This window comes from Mobula birostris, chromosome 19, assembly GCF_030028105.1.
Source record: "Mobula birostris isolate sMobBir1 chromosome 19, sMobBir1.hap1, whole genome shotgun sequence".
NCBI lineage: Eukaryota > Metazoa > Chordata > Chondrichthyes > Myliobatiformes > Myliobatidae > Mobula > Mobula birostris.
The window spans coordinates 19,406,048-19,431,005 of NC_092388.1; the positions used below are offsets into that span (position 1 = coordinate 19,406,048).

At 41.0% G+C, this 24,958-nt stretch overlaps 1 protein-coding gene across 3 annotated transcripts in view; it reads left to right on the top strand.

Moving 5' to 3' along the window:
• Positions 1–24,958, top strand: part of LOC140212458 (triple functional domain protein) — a 341,882-nt gene that overhangs the window by 205,603 nt on the left and 111,321 nt on the right. For all 3 annotated transcript variants that reach the window (XM_072283275.1, XM_072283276.1, XM_072283277.1), the window contains exons 27-33: positions 4,027–4,116; positions 5,686–5,778; positions 6,122–6,233; positions 6,657–6,847; positions 8,329–8,430; positions 13,589–13,728; positions 18,582–18,681. In XM_072283275.1, coding sequence (XP_072139376.1) covers positions 4,027–4,116; positions 5,686–5,778; positions 6,122–6,233; positions 6,657–6,847; positions 8,329–8,430; positions 13,589–13,728; positions 18,582–18,681 — 828 coding nt within the window. The remainder of the gene's footprint in view (positions 1–4,026; positions 4,117–5,685; positions 5,779–6,121; positions 6,234–6,656; positions 6,848–8,328; positions 8,431–13,588; positions 13,729–18,581; positions 18,682–24,958) is intronic.

Below are 24,958 nucleotides of genomic sequence, written 5' to 3' on the forward strand. Positions count from 1 at the left end.
GGATAGGATGCTCTGGAGGAGGAACAAGTGGCTGAGGAACTGGTGTAGGGGGCAGGGTTTCAGATTTCAGGATCATTGGGACCTCTTCTGGGGCAGGTGGGACCTGTACAAGAGAGACGGGTTACACTTGAACCACAGGGGGACCAATATCCTTTCAGGGAGGTTTGTTAGTGCTATTGGGGAGGCTTTAGACTAGATTTGCAGGGGGATGGGAACCAGAGTGTCAGAGCTGACAGTGTGGCTGGGGTGAAAATAAATGATGTTGAAAGTTTAAGCAAATCCGCTGATAGAAAGGTTGTGAGTGGTGGTAAAAATCTTCTGAGGTGTATATATTTCAATGCTAGGAGTATTGCGGGGAAGGCGGATGAGTTGAGGGCGTGGATTGACACGTGGAATTATGATGTTGTAGCAATTAGTGAAACTTGGCTACAGGAGGGGCAGGACTGGCAGCTTAATATTCCAGGGTTCCGATGTTTCAGATGTGATCGAGGCAGAGGAATGAAAGGTGGGGGAGTAGCGTTGCTTGTTAGGGAAAATATTACAGCAGTGCTCAGGCAGGACAGATTAGAGGGCTTGTCTACTGAGTCCATATTATGGGTGGAGCTGAGAAACAGGAAAGGTATGGCTACATTAGTGGGATTGTATTACAGACCACCCAATAGTCAACGAGACTTGGAAGAGCAAATCTGCAGAGAGATAGCAGGCAACTGTGGGAAATATAAAGTTGTGGTGGTAGGGGATTTTAATTTTCCATACATTGATTGGGACTACCATACTGTTAGGGGTCTCGATGGTTTAGAGTTTGTAAAATGTGTTCAGGAAAGTTTTCTAAATCAATATATAGAGGGACCAACTAGAGGGGATGCAATATTGGATCTCCTGTTAGGTAACGAATTAGGGCAAGTGACGGAAGTCTGTGTAGGGGAGCACTTTGGTTCCAGTGATCATAACACCATTAGTTTCAATTTGATCATGGACAAGGATAGATTTGGTCCTAGGGTTGAGGTTCTGAACTGGAAGAAGGCCAAATTTGAAGAAATGAGAAAGGATCTAAAAAGCGTGGATTGGGACAGGTTGTTCTCTGGCAAAGATGTGATTGGTAGGTGGGAAGCCTTCAAAGGGGAAATTTTGAGAGTGCAGAATTTGTACGTTCCTGTCAGGATTAAAGGCAAATTAAATAGGAATAAGGAACCTTGGTTCTCAAGGGATATTGCAACTCTGATAAAGAAGAAGAGGGAATTGTAGGAAATCTATAGGAAACGGGGTAAATCAGGTGCTTGAGGAGTATAAGAAGTGCAAGAAAATAAGAAAGAAATCAGGAGGGCTAAAAGGAGACATGAGGTGGCCTTGGCAATCAAAGTGAAGGAGAATCCAAAGAGCTTTTATAAGTATATTAAGAGCAAAAGGATTGTAAAGGATAAAATTGGTCCTCTTGAAGATTAGAGTGGTCGGCTTTGTGCGGAACCAAAGGAAATGGGGGAGATCTTAAATAGGTTTTTTGCGTCTGTATTTACTAAGGAAGCTGGCATGAAATCTATGGAATTGGGGGAATCAAGTAGTGAAACCATGGAAACTGTACAGATTGAAAAGGAGGAGGTACTTGCTGTCTTGAGGAAAATTAAAGTGGATAAATCCCTGGGACCTGAGAGTGTTCCCTCGGACCTTGAAGGAGACTAGTATTGAAGTTGCGGGGGCCCTGGCAGAAATATTTAAAATGTCGCTGTCTACGGGTGAAGTGCTGGAGGATTGGAGAGTGGCTCATGTTGTTCCGTTGTTTAAAAAAGGTTCGAAAAGTAATCCGGGAAATTATAGGTCGGTGAGTTTAACGTCAGTAGTAGGTAAGTTATTGGAGGGAGTACTAAGAGACAGAATCTACAAGCATTTGGATAGACAGGGGTTTATTAGGGAGAGTCAACATGGCTTTGTGCGTGGTAGGTCATGTTTGACCAATCTGTTGGAGTTTTTCGAGGAGGTTACCAGGAAAGTGGATGAAGGGAAGGCAGTGGGTATTGTCTACATGGACTTCAGTAAGGCCTTTGACAAGGTCCCGCATGGGAGGTTAGTTAGGAAAATTCAGTCGCTAGGTATACATGGAGAGGTGGTAAATTGGATTAGACATTGGCTCAATGGAAGAAGCCAGAGAGTGGTGGTAGAGAATTGCTTCTCTGAGTGGAGGCCTGTGACTAGTGGTGTGCCACAGGGATCAGTGCTGGGTCCATTGTTATTTGTCATCTATATCAACGATCTGGATGATAATGTGGTAAATTGGATCAGCAAATTTGCTGATGATACAAAGATTGGAGGTGTAGTAGACAGTGAGGAAGGTTTTCAGAGCCTGCAGAGGGACTTGGACCAGCTGGAAAAATGGGCTGAAAAATGGCAGATGGAGTTTAATACAGACAAGTGTGAGGTATTGCACATTGGAAGGACAAACCAACGTAGAACATACAGGGTTAGTGGTAAGGCACTGAGGAGTGCAGTGGAACAGAGGGATCTGGGAATGCAGATACGAAATTCCCTAAAAGTGTCGTCACAAGTAGATAGGGTCGTAAAGAGAGCTTTTGGTACATTGGCCTTTATTAATGGAAGTATTGAGTATAAGAGCTGGAATGTTATGATGAGATTGTATAAGACATTGGTGAGGCCGAATCTGGAGTATTGTGTTCAGTTTTGGTCACCAAATTACAGGAAGGATATAAATAAGGTTGAAAGAGTGCAGAGAAGGTTTACAAGGATGTTGCCAGGACTTGAGAAACTCAGTTACAGAGAAAGGTTGAATAGGTTAGGACTTTATTCCCTGGAGCGTAGAAGAATGAGGGGAGATTTGATAGAGGTATATAAAATTATGATGGGTATAGATAGAGTGAATGCAAGCAGGCTTTTTCCACTGAGGCAAGGGGACAAAAAAACCAGAGGACATGGGTTAAGGGTGAGGGGGGAAAAGTTTAAAGGGAACATTAGCGGGGGCTTCTTCACACAGAGAGTGGTGGGAGTATGGAATGAGCTGCCGGACGAGATGGTAAATGCGGGTTCTTTTTTAACATTTAAGAATAAATTGGACAGATACATGGATGGGAGGTGTATGGAGGGATATGGTCCGTGTGCAGGTCAGTGGGACTAGGCAGAAAGTGGTTCGGCACAGCCAAGAAGGGCCAAAGGGCCTGTTTCTGTGCTGTAGTTTCTATGGTTTCTATGGTAATACACATGTATTCCCACAGACAAACCTTAAGCACTTACACATGTTTGCACATATGCTTTACAAAGTAACAGACATATACACACATACACAGCTATTGTTACTGCTGAGATTTTTTTTAAAGTACAGCATTTGTTAAGAAGTGGTGACTTGCATTTATATGGTGACTTTCAGCACTTTGGATACAAGAAGATTACAAAAGGTTACTTTGAATGCAAGAAGCTTTTTATTGATTTTGAATGTGGGAAACAAGGCAATTACCATTTGTGAGGAGTAATGCCATGCGGGTATTAATTAACATAAATCTCTGAATGTAGTTAGTGTTTTCGTTTAAGTGGCCTCTGAAAGTTAGAACTCCTGATTTCTAAATGTGCTCAGATAACATGCTGATATTTGCAGAAACAAAAGACAACACTCAAACCATGGCTGACACTTGGTTTGTTCCATTGTATTGTTATGTGGGCTTGAAAGGAAACAACATGTTGGTGGACAGTTTTGATGCTTCTTATTTATTAGCACGTCATTTTAAAACATCTGAAATTCACCTTTTCTGATCTTTAAAAGTATTCTTGATTTCTTAATAATATTTGACCAATATAAAAGTGTCTGTAATAATTGCTGTGCTGTGCCATTAGACGCATTTAAAATCCTTGTTTTTTGACAGAAGTACAAAGCTTGTTTCTACTGATTTTGCTGCTCCAAGATGATGATTAACAAATGAATTTTTGTTTAATTTTATTTTCCCCATATGTTAACATTCCTTCAGAAAATGACTAATGAGGCAGTAAGGATGTGTTTTGTAACCGTATTGCATTTTTTCCTATGAACAGGCTGACAAGTTCCAGATGTACGTAACATACTGCAGGAACAAGCCAGATTCTACCCAGCTTATCCTGGAGCATGCAGGAGCATACTTTGATGTCAGTGTCATTCACGTGCTTTTCAACTCTTCTTGTTCTTCTCACTTACAATAATCATTCTTCGTAATATTTTAACAACCTTCATGTCTAATTTCAAAATTGAGTTGGAATTTTTTTCAACTGAGCTAATGAAACAAGTCAGATGGAAGATCAGAAGAGACAGGAAGTTGTGGACTAAGGTCAAGGAGTTGAATGGCCTGCTGCTATTTATTGATTCCACCTCAGACAAGAAACTTTCCTTCCCAAATTGTGTTGCTCATAAGAGAAATCTGTTACAATAGTTGTCCAGTCTTATGTATGGAAGACATATTTCCAAATGTCAGGAATTCCACTTGCTTAATTGAGATTAAGAACTAAAATCATGAAGATTAGCACGTAGTGAGTAGATCTGAAAGAGGTTGAGGATAGTCAAAGATATGGAGATAGGAATGTCAGGATCCTATATCTGTATGTACGTGGTTACCAATATAGTTTACACCTCTTCCATTCTACCTCATATTGTTATAATTACATTGACCACAATGGTTGAAAATGTAAATCCTGTAGCAACAGAAATATGGGTATCTCAATAATTGTTCAAATTGTTCCTGAAAAGTAGTGTCGTAGATAAAGTGTGGTGAAGAAAGCTTCTTCCATGCTGGGCTGCCTCATTCAGTGCACTGAGTACAGAAGTTGGGATGTTATATTTTGCAGTTTTACAAGATCTTGCTGAGGCCACATTTATTTATTATTTTATTTTAACAATACAGCACGAGGAGGCCTTTCTGGTCCTTCAAGCCATACCGTCCCACCAACCCCCAACAAACTCGATTGACCTGAACCTAATCATGGTACATTCTACAATGACCAATTAACTTACCTGGTATGATGCTTGGATTATGGAAGCTGAAGCACCCATGTATTCCATGGGGCAGACGTACAGAGATTCCTTACAGAATGGTGTCTGAGTTGAACTCCGAACTCTGGTACACAGCAGACTGTAATAATGTCGTGCTAACCACTACGCTGCCTTGACACCCTGTTCTAGGAAAATTGCCATTCAGCTGGAAAGGGTGCAGAGGACTCAAGAGTCTTAAGCTATAGAGAGAGACTGTGAGCAAATTGGGACTTTCTTCATTGGAGCGTTGGAGAATGAGGGGTGATCTTACAAAGGTGTTTAAAATCATGAGGTATAAACAGGGTCAATGCACACAGTTTTTCCCAGGGTTAGAGGCTCAAGAACTGGAGGAATTTGATATAAAGTAAGGGGATAGATTGAATAGGAACCTCAGGCAACCTTTACATCCAGAAGGTATATGGAATGAGCTACCAGATAAATGGTTGAGAAAGGTCATTTGGTTAAGGAACATTTGCAAGGTTATGGGCCAACTGTGAGTAAATAGGGAGTAGCATAGGTAGGACCTATGCATGGACCAGTTAAGCCAAAGAGCTGGTTTCTGTACTCAATGTTTCGATGGAATGAATGTTCCTAAGACACTTGCACATTGTAATTGACCACATTTTTATTCTAAATTAACAGTATTATCTCCTATATAATACATTATGTACAAAATATTGTTCTTAAAATAGGAAATACAACATCGTCATGGACTAGCCAACTCGATCTCTTCCTATCTTATCAAGCCTGTGCAGCGAATAACTAAATATCAATTGCTTTTAAAGGTAAGAATGAGTAAATTTTGAGAAAACTTAAGAAGCACTGAAGAGTTGATTTGCTGAATTCATATAAGTAATTTTCAATGTTACATTTTCAATAGTGCATTCACAAAATTCATCTACAAATATATAATTGTACTTGTATTATAATCCACACTACAACTAGTTGTTTCAATCAATATTATTTTTGTTAACATTCTTTGTTTTCAAGTACTTTATTCAAAAATGAAAGGATGATACAAAATTATTTCAGTGGAACAAAATCTTTTAAAATTTCTTTATATTTACTTTTACGAAGACTTCTCAATAGCAATGAACATAAAATTTCTCCGGATTTGTTAATTTGCAGGAACTGTTGACCTGTTGTGAAGAAGGGAAAGGAGAAATTAAGGATGGCTTGGAGGTTATGCTGAGTGTTCCAAAGCGTGCCAATGACGCCATGCATCTCAGCATGTTGGAAGGTAGGTCATTCATGTACCTCAGTGCTGAGGAGGACATTCTTCCAAACTTGTCCAGGCATGATGATATTTATCAGTTTATGTTCGGATAAATGTAAAAATTTTTACTCAAAGTAAAAATTGAATTATGTGAGTATTAACAGTTGATTTATTTATCCATATTTTACATAATCTCTGCTTTATATTATTGGCTAAGTTAATGCTAAAAAAGTAAAATACAAGCAAACTATCAGTGTGTCTATTCTGCAGTAAAAGGCATGTGAGAATGTCAATGCTGTACTTAATGTTAAGACAGAACTATAAACCGAGATAATGCCTTCTTATTTAGTCAGCAAATTTTCAGAAAAGCATTTTTCTACAAGTTCAAAGTGTGAAAAGATAAATTGATGAGGTCTTAAAAAAAATTGAAAATGTTGTTGTAATCAGGTTTTGATGAGAATCTGGAATCCCAGGGAGAACTAATCCTTCAGGAATCCTTCCAAGTGTGGGATCCAAAATCTTTGATCCGCAAAGGCCGAGAGAGGCACCTCTTCCTGTTTGAAATGTCGCTCGTCTTCAGCAAAGAAATCAAAGATTCTAATGGAAGGAGTAAATATATCTACAAACACAAGTTGCTTGTAAGTGCTATCAATCGAAACTGGAATAATGGTGCAGCTGAATTAAAGATGGTGGCGCTATGACATCGGTGCCGGACCCGGGAGCGGAGGTTCCCGGGTTCGAAACCAGCCGGGTCCACTCCCGAGTATGCTTTCCATCCGTGCCAGGTTGAGTATCGAGATCGCAGCTCGACCTCATAAAACAAAGGGAAAAATACTGTGAAGATGTCTGTGTGAGGAGTGGCGCGCCACACAGTCCCTCTCTCTCTCTCTCTTGCTCTGCACCTTGTAAAATGCCACAAAAAAGACATCATCACGGATGCGCGCACAGTCACACACACACAGACTTGCACGCACGCAGGCACACGCAAAAAAAAAAGATGAAAGTTCAATCTTGTAGATTAGGAATGCACCTGATTGGAAAGACTATTCACGGGAGTACCGAAGTGTGACTAGAATAATTGTGATTCATTTCCATTCATATACCATTCTTGGTCAATCACCTGTTCATTTTCATAATTTTTCTTGTCTTTTAGGCTGCTTTGTTTTAAATCTTCATAGCTTAGAAAAGAATCATACGTACGTTGGAACATTATATACAGTGCATCTGATCTCGAAATTGTTCAATATTAAGTGATGTTCCCACTCCATTTGTTTTTCCTTCCACAGAATTTTTCCTTGGGTTTTTTTTAATTCTTGGTAATCTGTCATTGTACATTGCAAGCCTTCTGTGTCTGATTTAACTTTTAGATTATCTCAATGCAGTTTCATGATTTAAATCTGTTATTTTTACAACAATAGCAAAAAATGAAATATCCCCATGGAATGCAATTAAACAGTATTTGAAAGGAAGCACAAGATGGAATACTGGGTAGAAATTTAAACAAGGAGGTTAATTTTAAAGGGCATCTTCAAGGGAGAAAAAGGCAAAGACAAAAATAGCAAGGAGATTCCAAATATTATGTTTTTGACAGCTAAAATTGTGGATGTTTGTGAGCTATTAAAATGAAGATGCTCAAGTGGCCAAGATTGGGGAACCACAGATTACTTAAGAGCTGTAGAGTTTCAGAGATGAAGAGAAACGTGGAGGGATTTGAAAATAGAATTGAGAGTTGTTGGGGAGTCAGGCAATGATCCTCTCTACAGGAATGCAACTATCTACTACTGATATTCAATGGCATTGCCAAGTCCTGTCTGCACATCCACATGTAAACCGTACATTCCATGACAATTCCTCTGCGATAATACAAGTGTCACCTCGTAAAAACTAATTGTTTGGTTTAACCACTGAAATTGTATTTTAAAATATTGTTTTACAGACAGCAAAAATATTGTCAGCTTTTTGATTCTTGCTTTGTTAGTATATGAATGGACCTTATTTATTATGTTCCATTCATTATAATTGTTAAAGCAAAAATACTATAGAAAATAGATCTGCAATGCACCCGTTATCAATGGGAAGATTATTGAGAGTTGAACTAATATTTTCTTGTTTGGTGTAGACCTCAGAACTCGGTGTCACAGAACACGTTGAAGGAGATCAGTGTAAATTTGCATTGTGGATTGGACGGACACCAACCTCAGACAATAAAATTGTTTTGAAGGTAATATTAATTTTTTTTATAGGATCTAAGAGTTTTCCAATAAATTGATTGACTTCTGTTTGTGCTAAGTTTAGTTAGGAAATGTTTGCTAAGATTCCGTATCCATTATTCCATCTCCCTTCCTTATTCTTAAACAATACTAATGTTAATTAAGATTATCACTGCTTCCACACAGCAAATCAATGAACTTAAAACTGTATGGTAACATTCTTGACTCATATCTAATATTCTTTTATTGTGTGAAACCATAAGATTATTGTCCCAATTATTTATCATACTTCCCTTAAGAATAGAAACAATAATTTAAGCTACAAAACATTTAAGAAATAGTCAATGAGCAAATATATGTAGAGGTGCTTATCTTTAAACAAATTCTTCATAATCTTCTGATCATAAGCCATTATAACAATGTGATCTACAGAAGAGTATTGTATAGAGTGATAGAGCATTGCAGTACAGAAACAGGCCCTTCGGCCTATCTAGTCTATGCCTGTTATTTGCCAATCCCATCGATCCGCAATCTGGATCATAGCTCTCCATGTATAACACAGATGTTAAGTGCATTATGGTTGCAAGAAAAAGTTTGTGAAACCTTTGCAATTACCAGTATTTCTGCATTGCTCATAAAATGTAGTCTGATCTTCATCTAAGTCACAATAATATTTTTTAGATTTAGTTTATGAGAGCACTCAGTCCTCTTTTATTGTCATTTAGAAATGCATACATGTGTTATGAAATGATACAATGTTTCTCCAGAGTGACATCACAGAAAACAGGACAAACCAAAGACTAACACTGACAGAACTACATAATTATATTATAACATATAATTACAGCAGTGCAAAGCAATACAGGTTTCCCCCACCATCTGAAGGTAGAGTGGTCCTATGAAACGGTTCGTAAGCCGAAATGTCGTAAAGCGAAGAAGCAATTACCATTTATTTATATGGGAAAATTTTGTGAGCGTTCGCAGACCCAAAAGTAACCTACCAAGTCATGCCAAATAACACATAAAACCTAAAATAACAGTAACATAAAGTAAAAGCAGGAATGGTATGATAAATACACAGCCTATATAAAGTAGAAATACTTTTCCACAATCACTGCCGGCACAGATCTCCGTAGCGAAAATTTCACACAAGTGCCGTCGGCAGAAAATCTCACGCAAGCACTGTTGGCAAAAACGCGGATCAAGCGCTCTCCAGTAACCTTTAAACTATGAAGGTGCCAAATCATACCAAATAACACGTAAAAATACACAGCCGATATAAAGTAGAAATAGTGTATGCACAGTGTAGTATCACTTACCGGAATTGGGAAAACAGCGCCGAGCACACTGATGATGGTGTGTAGGCTGAGTCATCGCAGGCTGAGTGGTGCAGTGGCCTCCACCCTCTGGGCCACCAACCGATACATTGCCGCGAAGCACGCAGGGGTCCAGCAGTAGCCGGGACACACCCAGCACATCTTTAAGCAAAAAGCTGAAATAAATATGCTAATTAATTATGTGCTGCCCGACACATAATTTTCGGCCCAGATCAGTGCCGATTGCCGATTGCCGATTGCATCGCCTCTGATCTGGGCCGACAATTACATGTGGGGCAGCACCTAATTAATTAGCATGTTTATTTCGGCTTTTTTCTTAAAGATGTGCTGTGTGCCTCCTGACTACTGCTGCATTCTCCACGAATCGGTACAGTATCTGTCCGCAGCCTGGGTGTTGGGGTGGTGGGACACTGGGGTGTCATCTCGTCGTCTATTTCCATTAGAGCAGGCAGCTCATCTTCTCCTATGACTGCCAGCCTCGATGTTGAAGGTCGAGGTTCGTCGTCTGCTGTGGCTGATGTGGAAGGCTTGCTTGACTGCTGAGCCTTGCGCGTTTTTCTATCATACAGTTCTTTGTCAGGACTCAAAGAATCTTGCAAATATCCCCTAAACCTACATACCCTTTCAAAATTAAAGTCGTACTTTATCATTACTCATTGGGTTTCGATTGTTACCCTTTCCTCTTCCAATTGCATCAGCTCTTCATCTATCAGTTCTTGGTCATGGGATGCCAAAACCTCTTCAACATCATCTTCGTCAGCTTCCACAAGCCAAAACTCACTTTGTCCTTGCTTCATTCACCACGATCAAAACGCTTAATTATGTCTAGTTTTACACTAAGTGTAACACCCTTACGAGCTCTTTCAGGCTTTTCCGACACCATAGAACTCATCTTGCAAATGACTGCTCACAGGCTCGTGTTAAAGCAATGCTGGTGAGAATGCCGTTCCGAATCCGGGGAGAGCGGCTGTTCGGGGCGCACACTGCTTTTTATTGTGCGCTGATTTTTTTCGCGTGCTGAATTTTTTATCGTGCACTGAATTTTTTTCGTAACAGTGAAAGCACCTTCTGAAAGTGAAAACAGGATTCTAATGTAGGTCTTTCGTAACTGTGAGGTTTTGTAAAGCGAACGTTCGAAAAGCGGGGGACACCTGTACCATAATTTGATGAAGAACAAACCATGGGCACGGTAAATAATGTCTCAAAAGACCAACACAATTTGCCTAAACTAAGAACACACAAACAATTGTACTTCTCATCAATACTGAGTACATCATTTAAACCATCACAGTCTAGGTTCAAAAAAGTATGTGAACCTCTGAGGTAATGCCTTCTACAAAAGCTTTTTGGAATCAGGTTTTCCAATCAATTAGATGAGATCAGAAGTATGGGTTGTAGAAGTATCCTGCCCTTTAAGAAAGATACACAAAGTCATATAATTGACAGAGTCTCTCTTCTCAAGAAAAATTATTTTATTTGCACCATGGCTTGATCAAAACAACTTTCAGAGGACCTTAGAAAAAGAATTGTAGTGATGCATGAAGCTGGAAAAAGCTACAAAGCATTTCAGTTCACAGTAAGAGAAATTGTATCCAAGTAGAGGAAATTTAGTATTGTTGCTACTCTCCCTAGGAGTGAGTGTCCTATAAAGAGCACATTAAAAGCACAATGTGCAATGCTGAAGGAGATGAAAAAGAACCCAAGAGTGACAGCAAAAGACCTTCAGAAATCTCTAGAGCTTGCTAAAGTCTCTGTTCATGTGTCCATTATAAGAAAAGCACAGTACAAGAATGCTGTTTGTGGAAGGACACCATGGAGAACACTGGTCTCCAAACAAAACCATTGCTACATGTCTCAAGTTTGCAAAAGACCACCTGGGTGTTCTGCAGCACTTCTGAGACAATGCTCTGTGAACAGATGAAGTCAAAAGTTGAACCTTTTGACAGGAATGCACACTGCTCTGTTAGGAGGGAAAAGGACACTGCACACCAGCACCAAAACCTCATCCCAGCTGTGAAGCATGGTGGAAGGAGCATCATGGCTTGGGGCTGCTTTGCTGCCTTAGGGCCTGGACAGCTTGCAGTTGTTGAGGGGAGAATGAATTCAAAATTGTATCAAGACATTTTACAGGAGAATGTTAGGTAGCAGTATGTCACCTAAAGCCTAATAGAAGTTGGATGATAGAACAAGATAATTATCCGAAACACAAGAGTAAATCAACAACAGAATGGTTTAAAAAGAATATTCGTGTTTTGAAGAGGCCAAGTCAGAGTCCAGTTCTAAACCCAATTGAGACAGATCTTATTACAAACAAGAGAAAATCTGCAGATGCTGGAAATTCAAGCATCTGGATGAACTCGGCAAGCTAGGCATCATCTATGGAAAAGAGTACAGTTGGGCCAAGACCCTTCTGCAGGGTCATCTGTCCTGCTGCGATGGATCGAAACCCAATTTGAGATGCTGTGGCATGACCTGTAGAGGGCTGTTCATGCAAAAGATCCCAAAAATATTGATGAACTGAAACAGTTTTGTATGGAGGAATAGTCTAAAATTCCTCCAAGCCAATGTGCAGGACTAATAAGCAATTAAGGGTAATACTTGGTTGAAGTTATTGCTGTACAATGGGGTCATACAAGTGACTAAAAGCAAAGGTTCACATACTTTTTCCAACAAATACATGTAATATTGGATCATTTTTCTCAATAAAAAATGAATAAGTATACTGTTCTTTTGTGTTATTTATTTAATTCGATTTTCTTTATCCAGTTTTAGGATTTGCGTGAAGATCGGATCATATTTTAGGTTATATTTGTGCAGAAATAAGAGAAAATTCTAAAGGGTTCACAAACTTTCTAGCACCACTGTATTTAGTTCTACCGCCGCATTTTGTTCATCCCTAATCTTTGTTTAATAAGGTTTTTATTTTAAATTTCAAATTTAATGACTTCATAAAACATGTTCTGAAATACAGTGGATTCAGGCTAATCGGAAGATGTCAGGACCAGTTAATTTTGGCCCAATTGAGTGGCTGTGCTAATTAGCTGAAGTTTCATGAAATAGTTTAAAACATATAAACCACCATTTAACCAAGTAGTAAATTATGTATTTAAATGAAATAGAGAACAAATTAGAAAATTAACAGTGCTATAAAACTGTAGTTCCTGATAGTTATTGATTGAGGAATTCATTCAGTGTAAGCTGCTGCTATGAACAGTATCAATAAAGCCACTAAGTGCAGTTAATGGACTACCTTCGTACAGTGTTTTCGATAATTGCATTCTTCATATCTTTATTTTCATTGTAAAACTTTCAAGATAATGATCAGTACCTTCAAATTCTTAGTAGTTCCTAACTTGTTCAAGTACTGAAATCATTTCATTTTCACTCCTGGCAATTTGTGGCATCTGAATGCTTGATACTGCAGTGAGCAAAACAGGTCCAAATTCTCACCAACTGTCAGTGACGAAAATCACTGCTTTTTGTACACAAGCACACACAATTGACACTATTTAAAAGCTGTTAGCTCTAAGCATGGTTTTGTGTTTCTCAACCACACAGGTGCACAGGACTGACACTAGTTTGAAACTTAGGCAACAGTCTGCTGTCCCAATTAAGTGGCTTAGTGTCCCAAATAAATTAAGGGAACTCCAGTTATTTTCTCAAATCATTTCTGTTCTTTAAGAGTTGATCTAAATAAGCGGCTGAAACCGATTAACTGATGGCCCAATCCTCTGTCATTTGTTTTTCAATTCCTGGAGGTACACAATGCAGAGTAAATGTCAGTTTTCATCTTATTTATATATTTTTTCATGATTTTTTTTCCATGATGAAGGCATCGAGCATTGAAAACAAGCAAGATTGGATTAAACATATACGAGAAGTTATACAGGAAAGGACTATTCATCTTAAAGGTGCACTAAAAGAAGCAATCCATCTGCCCAAGCCTGCATCTCACAAACATAAAGGAAGGAGGTGAGTGATTCCATCTCGCATCTTACATTCTCATTATAATTATTCTAAAATTATGCTAATAATCCAAGGTAATATAAATATTTTATGTACATTGTCTATCAAGCAAATTATTCTATTAAAATCATGAACGGGATGATGTGTCACCTTTCAGTTGAGTTGACAACATCTGCACCTAACCTGTCATTTCTGCACATGTGGAATTAGTTTACTTAACTGAGACTATCAGTGGCAAATTATGAATAATATTTCTTTTATGGTTTGGCTAATAACTGCAAAATTTGAAGTGCATCAACTACTTTTCATTAATTGCTATACTATTAATGCAAATGAGTGCCTGTGAATTAACTGATAAAATCTTGATGAATTATTAGCATATAAACTCTAATAATGTCAGCTTCTATTCACATGGCATATTTAACATATCAGAGCTGCCTCATTAATAACAGATAACGATTCACTGAATCTCATAAGGGAATGTGAGGACGGATGAAGTTCAAGGATGGTATTTCAGAACTGTGGGGTTTGGCTGTGGTAAGGGCATCTCCCAGTGGTGGGACACTTTCATTTGGGAGTAAGCAAGAATTAGAAAAGTATAAATATTACCGATGCTTATAGAGCCAGAAGAGATTTTAGAGCTGGAGATGGAATTAAGCCAAAAAGTTGAAGACAAAGATAAGAATTTTAAAAGTTATCTTAACCAAGAACTATGACAGTTATTGGATCAACAAGATCTGTTGATACAGTGCCATATTAGACCCAGTGACCTATATTGAAGAGAGGGATAGGAGCAGTATTAGGCCAATTGACCCAACAAATCTGCTTTACCATTCAATCATCGCTGATTTTTTCCAGCTCCCTTCTTTCATCTTCTCTTCATAACTTTAACCCCATAACAATAGAGGACCTTTCAATCTCTGCCTTAAATGCACCCAATGATTAAGCTTTCACTGCCTTCTGTAACAACAAATGCCATAGATTCACCACCCTTTGGCCAAAGAAATTCTACCTCATCTCGGTTTTAAAGGAATATCTCTTTATTCTAAGGCTGTGTCCTCGGATTCTAGATTTTCCTACGAATGGGAAATCCTCTTTACATTTTAGTATCCAGTAGGCTTCAATCAAATTCCTGTTATTCTTTTGAATTCTATCAAATACTGGCTTGGAGATATCAAGTACTTCTCTTAAGCTAAGCCATTCATTTCTGGGATCATCTTGTGAGCCTCCTCTGGACCCTCACTTTTCTTAGCTATTGGGCCCAAAATTGCTCATAATGTTCCAGATGCAGTCTGACTAAAGTCTTAGCAGTGCATCCTTGTTTTGATGTTCTAATCCTCTAGACTCAACCTGCAAATTAACCTTAAGGAAATCCTGAACCAGTACTCCGAACTCCCTTCGCAATCTTGATTTCTGAATTTTCTCCCTGTTGTCTACATCTTTATTCTTCGTACCAAAGAGCATGACCCCATACTTCCCTACGCTGTATTCCATGGCCACTTCTTTGCCCACTCTCCCAACCCATCCGAGACCTCTGCACACTCCCTTCCTCTATGATGTTCCCTGTCTCTCCACCTTGGTATCACCTGCAAATTTGGCCAGAATGCCATCAGTTGCTTCAACCAGATCATTAATGTATAACGTGGAAAGTTTCAGGTAAGATGAACTTATATTTGACAAGCCACAGCATTTCAAAGGCTTGAAGAGAAAAGGAAGGTTGGATATAAGGTAGCATTTTACAAGTATGGGAGGAGGTCAGGGTCATAAGTCCTTTGTTTGGGAAGGGCTGATGGCAGTAGATAAAATTGAGAGGATTCATTGTCTTCCAGTAACATATAGAAACTGGAGAGAAAGTTTGGTAATCAACAATTTGAAAGCAGGAGGTAGGTTTGAAGGCAAGATTATTTTTATTTATTTAATTTTGAGATGCTATGTGGTAACAGACCCTTCTGGCCCAATGAGCCCATGCAGACCAATTACATCCACGTGACCAGTTAACCTGCTAACCCACATATCTTTGGAATGTGGGAGGGAACTGGGGCACCCAGAGGAAACTCCTCACAGACAGTGGTGGAGTTGAACACAGGTCGCTGGCACTGTAATAGCATTACGGTAACTGCCATGCTACTGCTCATCCTATAAATTGGGCGGGGGGGGAGGGGGCGGAACTAGGGAGAAACTAAAGAAAGATGTAGGATCATTGTCAGGACTGCAGAGCGAAGATGTGGTAACGTTTGCTCTCTGGGCTAGTGGAAGGAAGGAATATAGCAGAGGGAGTTGTCCTGATTTCTTAACCTGGGTAACGCACTTCACGAGCTTCCATTTATTATTAGCTATCGCTGTCCTGTAATTTCATTTTGATGAGGCAGAATATGCCTTGCATAAAGCTGCAGAATTTTGAACCCTACATGATTGTCCCAATTACAACAATCTACCACTAATTGACTAACTGTGTCCATCTACATTGTGACGTGGCTAGCTAGCTCCATAAGCAAGAGAAGACATACAATTGTTAATATGGTTAAAATTTCAGAATTGGTTGCTAGGCAACAAATGTAATTTTTGTCCTTTTATATTTTCCTCCATTTGTAGGTGCACATACTATAAATACTACCTTGGGTTTAATGGCTGTGATAAAAGCTAAGTTACCAGAGAAACATACATAATTGTGTTAATTGACTCACAGTGTGATAATTGTACAGAAGGGAATGGTTGTTGATGAAAACATGACAAGCTTTAGGTCTTTGATGCATGTTGGTAGAAGAGTCTGCATATTCCTACATAACTACTCAGGTAGATTATTGTTAGAAAATGGAGACTGATAAGGAATTTTCTTGAAATTATGCTTTAATATTTTTGTGTTTTGTCTCCTTCCCCAAAGTTAATTTTACTAATAAGGTAAATTGTAAAACAAAAAAAAACAATTTTTTTTTCTGATCACACAAAACGACTTGTAGATGCCAGACAGTACATAAAGATTGAAAGCTGTTTTTCAGAAATGTTGCCGCAATTACAATAATTTTCTATTTGTGGGTTTCTGTGAACTCTCTCTGTGCATCAAAAGTATTTGTCAGAAAAGCAAATATTTTTTAAAAATTAATGATTTGCAAATTGAGGAGAAACACTTTCAGTAAATGTGTGGCCCATAGCTTACAAATGTCAGTGAATGCCATAGCAACCACCAAATTAGAGAGCTGGTTAACTAAAGCATTGCCTGATATCTTTGGATGTATTTTTGTACACTGTGATTTCTGCAAGCATTCATACAATGTTTAAAAAATTGTTCTATCTGTGCGTCATAACTTAGAATATGGACTCGAGCATGTGTTTATCTCCATTTAATTGTTTTTCTTGAACTTATCTGGTGAAATTCAGATTCTAGTGTTAATATTATAAATATTGTAGAGTGCTGTTAACAAAAATATTGTGCAGAGAGGAACAGATCACTTTTCATAAAACAGCTCTTATGAGTGATCATTAACTCAAATGGTTATTCCTGTGTTCATCTCCGCATTTGCTTTCCCCACTGACTGGTTCCAGTACTTGCTATTTTTATCCCATATTTCCAATTTTCTGAGTACTTTCCTTTAGTGAGAATATGTGCGATTAGGTTGAATAGCTCTTTAATGACCTCTCCAAACCAGCTTGGTAAATGTGAAGTAGTTCCCCATCAGATCCCTCTTAAGTATTTCAGCTTTCATCCTAAACTACGACCTCTAATTCTAGTCTTACCCTGTCTGATGGTAAAAATCCTGCATGCCTTATCTATACTCTTCATGATTTTGTATACCTCTATAAGATCTCCCCTCATTCTCCTATGCTCCAGGATATAAAGTCCTAACCCACTTAAGATATCCTTGTAATGCTAAGCCAAAGTTGAATCAAGTTGACTATTCATCCTGAATGCCAAGTGACTTAATCATCTAGGCAAGCCTTCCATGCAGGACTTTGTCAGAGGATTTGCTGAAGTCCATGCAGACAAGATCCACTGCCTTCCCTTCCATCAAGGTTCTTGGTAACCTCCTCAAAAAACTATAAGATTGATTAGGCATGACCTACCACGTACAAAGCTATGTTGACTGTCTCTTATCTGGACCTGTCCATCCGCATCCATGTATATCCTATGCCTTTGAATACCAGCCGATTACTTTTCTTCGTCTTGCTTGAATAACGGAACCGCATTTCCTGTCCTCCAGTCCTCCAGCACCTCAGCTGTGGCTGAGGATGTTTTAATATCTCTGCCAGAGTTCCTGCAAGTTCCTGCACCAGCCTCCCATGTCCGAGGGGACACCTCCTCAGTCCCTAGGGGTTTATCCACCCTGGGAATCTTATGACTTCCAGGAGTCACATTACCCTCCAGAGTTCTACATCTTGTAAATCCATAATGTATATTGCTTTACCATTGGTGGTTATGTACTTGTTTACCTAGGTAGTAAGTACTAAAGTTTCCACAGTAAACTTCTCCATCTCTGTTCCATGAAGGTATTCCTTAAAACCTAATTTTGACCACATGCTTATAATTTGTTTAGTTATTTCAGTATATGGCTTGTATTCAGATTTTGTTTGACAACCATATTGTGAATTACTTGGCAGCAGGTCACCTCATTGAAGTTGTATATAAGTGTAATTTTCCCATGTACTTCAGGGGAAAAAAAGCATCTTGATGACATCCTGAAAACACACTTGTCATAATGCATGTTCTTATTGGATAGGAAGTGCACATTGTTGTTATATAACTTCTAATAAATATGGTTAACAATTAAGTACCTATGGTGGCAGATTTATAATAATTAAGAATCACAGTTCGTTATGATTCACTGGAAGTACTAACGAGTGTGGGGTGTTTCATTGTTTTTTAGGGATGGAGAAGAACTGGACAGTCAGGGAGATGCAAGCAGCCAACCTGACACAATTTCCATAGCATCACGGACCTCACAGAACACTTTGGACAGTGATAAGGTAGGCAACATTGTGATAATCCATATAGTTTTCATGGACTGAACTAGATACCAATGAATTAGCTCCAGAAATGGTACTCTTCACAATTCAACCAGTGACTTCCTATAGCTTTCAAAACTGAAAGTCAGCAGCATCATCCAGTAGAATTTGTGGTTTGAAACTAAAATAAGATTACCGCTATTAGAAAATGTGTTTCTTTATCCAAGTTCCTCTCAGACATTTATTTATGTATGTTTGATATTATGTGTGTATGATGATGAATCCATGACAGATCAGCCATGATCTTATTGAATGGCAGAGCAGTCTCGACAGGCCAGATGGCCTACTCTTGCTCCTATTTCTTATGTTCTTATCTACCGTGAATAACTTTATGTAATGATGCAGCTTTAAAGTGATAGTGTAACTTTAAAATGCATTCCTTAATTAGCTAAAATAGTTCCGTTTGATTAAGAAAGGCCTAAGGCAGATGTATTTCTTACTAATATAAGAAAAGCTCACAAACCTTCACTTCCCTTTTCTATCAAGCCTATTAATTTCATTGAAATGAATAGGGCTGGTATAATGCTGCAAGACTGGAAATAAAGTGAACGCAGCGCAAGCACTCAGGATGCTTGCGTTCTGCACTTGAGATCATCTGACTTCTGATTTCCTACATGCAGGTACTGAAGTCAGGGATGCTGTTTTCCAAAAGGAGCAGCTTACTGGCAGTTTACAGTTGCAGGAAAAAAGTATGTGAATCCTTTGCAGTTACCTGGTGTCCTGCATTAATTACTCATGTCTTCATCTAAGTCACAATAATAGACTAACACAATCTGCCTAAACTGATAACACACAAACAATTGTACTACTTCTCATCAATGCTGAGTACATTATTTAAACAATCACAGTCTAGGTTCAAAAATGTATGTGAACCTCTGGGGTTATGCATTCTACAAAAGCTATTTGGAGTCAGGTTTTCCATTCAATGAGATGAGAGCGGAGGTGTGGGTTGTAGAGGGGTCCTGCCCTATTAAAAAAAGACACACAAGGTCATGTTATGTTTATGTGCACCATGCCTTGATCACAACAACTTTTAGAGGACCTTAGAAAAAGAGGTATAGAGATGTATGACGCAAACACAAGGAAGTGTGCAGATGCTGGAAATTCAAGCAACATGCACAAAATGCTGGTGGAACACAGCAGGCCAGACAGCATCCATAGGAAGAAGCACAGTCGACGTTTCGGGCCAAGACTCTTCATCAGAGCTAACTGAAAGAGGAGATAGTAAGAGATTTGAAAGGGGGAGGGGGATTAATTTTTATTTTTTCCTTTTTTTTTCTCTCTCTGTCCCTCTCACAATTACTCCTTGCCTGCTCTCTATCCTCTGGGCTCCCCTCCACCTTTCTTTCTCCCTAGGCCTCCCATCCCATGCTCCTCTCCCTTCTCCAGCCTTGTATCTTTTTTGCTAATCAACTTTCCAGCTCTTAGCTCTATCCCTCCCCCTCCTGTCTTCTGCTATCATTTCGGAACTCCCCCTCCCCTCCCACTTCCAAATCTCTTACTATCTCTTCTTTTAGTTAGTCCTGACGAAAGGTCTCAACCCAAAATGTCGACTGTGCTTCTTTCTATGGATGCTGTCTGGCCTGCTACGTTCCACCAGCATTTTGTGTCTGTTGCTTGTAGAGATGTATGAAGCTGGAAAAGGCTACAAAAACATTTCTAAAGACCTGAGTGTTCATCAGTCCACAGAAAGCGAAATTGTCTCCAAATGGTTGACATTCACTCTCCCTAGCGGTGGGTGTCCTGCAAAGAGCGCATTAAAAGCACAATGTGCAATGCTGAAGGAGATGAAAAAGAACCCAAGAGTGACGGCAAAAGACCTGCAGAAATCTCTAGAACTTGCTAAGTTGGGGCACTGCACACCAACACCAAAACCTCATCCCAACCGTGAAGCATAGTGGTAGGAGCATCATGGTTTGGAGCTGCTTTGCTGCCCCAGGACCTGGACAGCTTGCAGTCGTTGAGGGAACAATAAATTCGAAATTGTATCAAGACATTTTACAGGAGAATGTTTGGGTAACGGTCCATCACCTGAAACTTAAAAGAAGTTGTATGATGCAACAAGACAATGATCTGAAACACATCAACAACAGAATTGTTTAAAAAGAAGAAATTTTGTGTTTTGGAATGGCCAAACAGAGTCCAGACTTTAACCCAATTGAGGTGCTTGATCTGAAGAGAGCTGTTCATGCAAGGTATCCCAGAAATATTGATGAACTGAAACAGTTTTGCATGGAGGGATGGTCTAAAAGCATACACAAATAAATGTCTGGAGAAACTTGGGCAAAGCAACACATTTTGCAATAGCCAGTACCCCCAGTACAATTTAAAAGAAAAGTACTACCACTATGTGTTAATGGCCCTAATCTTGCTTGAAGAATATGTCAGGATCATGAAACACTCTGCTAATAATATCCTAAACAGGCTCCTGTTTGGTTGGAGAGATGAGAAGTCAAGGTATTTACTTAACAGGGATTGGCCGTTCACCTCAGTATCTCCATGCCTGAGTTTATGCTCAATATCAGATTTCTTCCACCTCTCTCATCCATGCTAGGAGAGTATCATTCTTTTCTTCATGTGTTTTGTGAGCTTATCTTTACAGGTGAAATTATTTAGTTAAAATTATTATTTCTTGGAATGGTAGGTTTCACCCAATGATCTTTCTTTGGAGGTTTCTTTTTAACTACGCCTGGAAAGTAACTTCTTATTACAATTCACTTCTTGATGCTTGCATCTCGCCTGAAAATTTCAGTTAAATAATATCAAGCAACACACATCAAAGTTGCTGGTGAACGCAGCAAGCCAGGCAGCATCTGTAGGAAGAGGTGCAGTCGACGTTTCAGGCCGAGACCCTTCTTCAGGACTAACTGAAGGAAGAGTGAGTAAGGGATTTGAAAGTTGGAGGGGGAGGGGGAGATCCAAAATGATAGGAGAAGACAGGAGGGGGAGGGATGGAGCCAAGAGCTGGACAGGTGATAGGCAAAAGGGGATACGAGAGGATCATGGGGCAGGAGGTCCGGGAAGAAAGACGGGGGGGGGGGGACCCAGAGGGTGGGCAAGAGGTATATTCAGAGGGAGAAAAAGGAGAGTGAGAGAAAGAATGTGTGCATAAAAATAAGTAACAGATGGGGTACGAGGGGGAGGTGGGGCCTTAGCGGAAGTTAGAGAAGTCGATGTTCATGCCATCAGGTTGGAGGCTACCCAGACGGAATATAAGGTGTTGTTCCTCCAACCTGAGTGTGGTTTCATCTTTACAGTAGAGGAGGCCGTGGATAGACATGTCAGAATGGGAATGGGATGTGCAATTAAAATGTGTGGCCACTGGGAGATCCTGCTTTCTCTGGCGGACAGAGCGTAGGTGTTCAGCAAAGCGGTCTCCCAGTCTGCGTCGGGTCTCGCCAATATATAAAAGGCCACATCGCGAGCACCGGACGCAGTATATCACCCCAGTCGACTCACAGGTTAAGTGTTGCCTCACCTGGAAGGATTGTTTGGGGCCCTGAATGATGGTAAGGGAGGAAGTGTAAGGGCATGTGTAGCACTTGTTCCGCTTACACGGATAAGTGCCAGGAGGGAGATCAGTGGGGAGGGATGGGGGGGATGAATGGACAAGGGAGTTGCGTAGGGAGCGATCCCTGCGGAATGCAGAAAGAGCAGGGGAGGGAAAGATGTGCTTAGTGGTGGGATCCCGTTGGAGGTGGCGGAAGTTACGGAGAATAATGTGTTGGACCCGGAGGCTGGTGGGGTGGTAGGTGAGGACCAGGGGAACCCTATTCCTAGTGGGGTGGCGGGAGGATGGAGTGAGAGCAGATGTACGTGAAATGGGGGAGATGCGTTTAAGAGCAGAGTTGATAGTAGAGGAAGGGAAGCCTCTTTCTTTAAAAAAGGAAGACATCTCCCTCGTCCTAGAATGAAAAGCCTCATCCTGAGAGCAGATGCGGCGGAGACGCGGAGGAATTGCGAGAATGGGATGGCGTTTTTGCAAGAGACAGGGTGAGAAGAGGAATAGTCCAGATAGCTGTGAGAGTCAGTAGGCTTATAGTAGACATCAGTGGATAAGCTGTCTCCAGAGACAGAGACAGAAAGATCTAGAAAGGAGAGAGAGGTGTCGGAAATGGACCAGGTAAACTTGAGGGCAGGGTGAAAGTTGGAGGCAAAGTTAATAAAGTCAACGAGTTCTGCATGCGTGCAGGAAGCAGCGCCAATGCAGTCGTCGATGTAGTGAAGGTAAAGTGGGGGACAGATACCAGAATAGGCACGGCACATAGATTGTTCCACAAACCCAACAAAAAGGTAGGCATAGCTAGGACCCATACGGGTGCGCATAGCTACACCTTTAGTTTGGAGGAAGTGGGAGGAGCCCAAGGAGAAATTATTAAGAGTAAGGACTGATTAGGTCTGGAATCCAAAAAGAAGCGTAGAGCTTTGAAACCTTCCTGATGGGGGATGGAAGTATATAAGGACTGGACATCCATGGTGAAAGTAAAGCGGTGGGGGCCAGGGAACTTAAAATCATCGAAAAGTTTAAGAGCGTGAGAAGTGTCACGAACATAGGTAGGAAGGGATTGAACAAGGGGTGATAAAACCGTGTCGAGGTATGCAGAAATGAGTTCGGTGGGGCAGGAGCAAGCTGAGACAATAGGTCGGCCAGGACAGGCGGGTTTGTGGATCTTGGGTAGGAGGTAGAAACGGGAAGTGCGAGGTGTGGGAACTATAAGGTTGGTAGCAGTGGATGGGAGATCCCCTGAGCAGATAAAGTCGGTGATGGTGTGGGAGACAATGGCCTGGTGCTCCTTAGTGGGGTCACGATCGAGGGGTAAATAAGAGGAGGTATCCGCGAGTTGTCGCTGTGCCTCGGCAAGGTAGAGGTCAGTACGCCAGACTACAACAGCACCCCCCTTATCGGCGGGTTTAATAATAAGGTTAGGATTAGTGCGGAGGGAGTGGAGAGCAGAGCGTTCCGAAGGAGTGAGGTTGGAATGGGGACAAGGTGCGGTGAAGTCGAGACGGTTGATGTCCCGTCGGCAGTTAGCGATAAAGAGATCCAGAGCGGGGTGTCCATGAAGAAGAGGAGGATTGAAGACGGGAGAGTGGTCATCGGTGGGGGTGGAAGAGTCCTTGCCAAAGAAGTGGGCTCGGAGACAGAGACGGCGGAAGAAAAGTTCCGCATCATGGCAAACACGGAACTCGCTGAGGTGTGGGCGAAGGGGGACAAAAGTGAGGCCCTTACTGAGAACAGAGCATTCTGCCTCCGACAGTTGAAGGTCGGAGGGGATGGTAAAGACCCGGCACGGATGAGAGCTGGGATCAGAGGGGGGAGGCGGGAGGCTGGGTGTGTCAATGGAGAGGGGAGGGTTGGGGTGAGAGGAAGATGGAGCCTCCGAGGGCCCAGGAGCTGACGGTGGGATCTGAGGAAGACGGGGCTGCGGAGTGGTGGTGGGGGAAGGGGAGACGGGGGTCACAATAGCAGCACATAAAGACCCGGCCTGGAGTTCAAGGCTGGAATCTTGAGAGCTGGGATCAGAGGCGGGAGGGGGGAGACTGGGGGTGTCAATGGAGAGGGGAGGGTTGGGGTGAGAAGAAGATGGAGCCTCTGAGTACCCAGGAGCTGACGATGGGATCTGAAGGAGAGGGGGTTGCAGAGTATTGGTGGGGGAAGGGGAGACGGGGGTCACAATAGCAGCACATAAAGACCCGGCCTGGAGTTCAAGGCTGGCGTTGCAGTTGGTGGTTGCGCAATCGCTGTGAAGGTGTCCATGGTCGTTGCTGGAGTCCGGGTTTTGAATATGCCCTGAGGTGTTGGAGCCGGCGAGATCAATGGCAGAGGCCGCAATCTGAAGTTCATGCCTGCTAGTTTCAGGGCTAGCAGGCTCTGGAGTCCGTAGGTGTAGGATCTTGCAATCTTTGCCTAACATTACAAAGTCAAAAAAATGGCGATTGCAGGCGTGAATCCGACGGAGGATGAAATAACGGGTAGGACCATTACAGACGGCGAAGAAAGTGTCCCGAAGGTGTGGAAGGGTCTGGAATAGGGACACCAAGTACCTCCTCATGGCGGAAAGAGTCACCTTCAGAACTTGACGGGAGAAGCGGCGAGAGGCAGAGTCAATAAAATGTGAGTACCTGGGATCCTCTGAAGGTCCAAATTGAGAGGCTTGGAAACGAATCCTAAAGCCAACTGGAGTAAGTTGGCGACAGAGGCATGTTCCAAGAAAGGATATATGGCTGTGATAGCGAG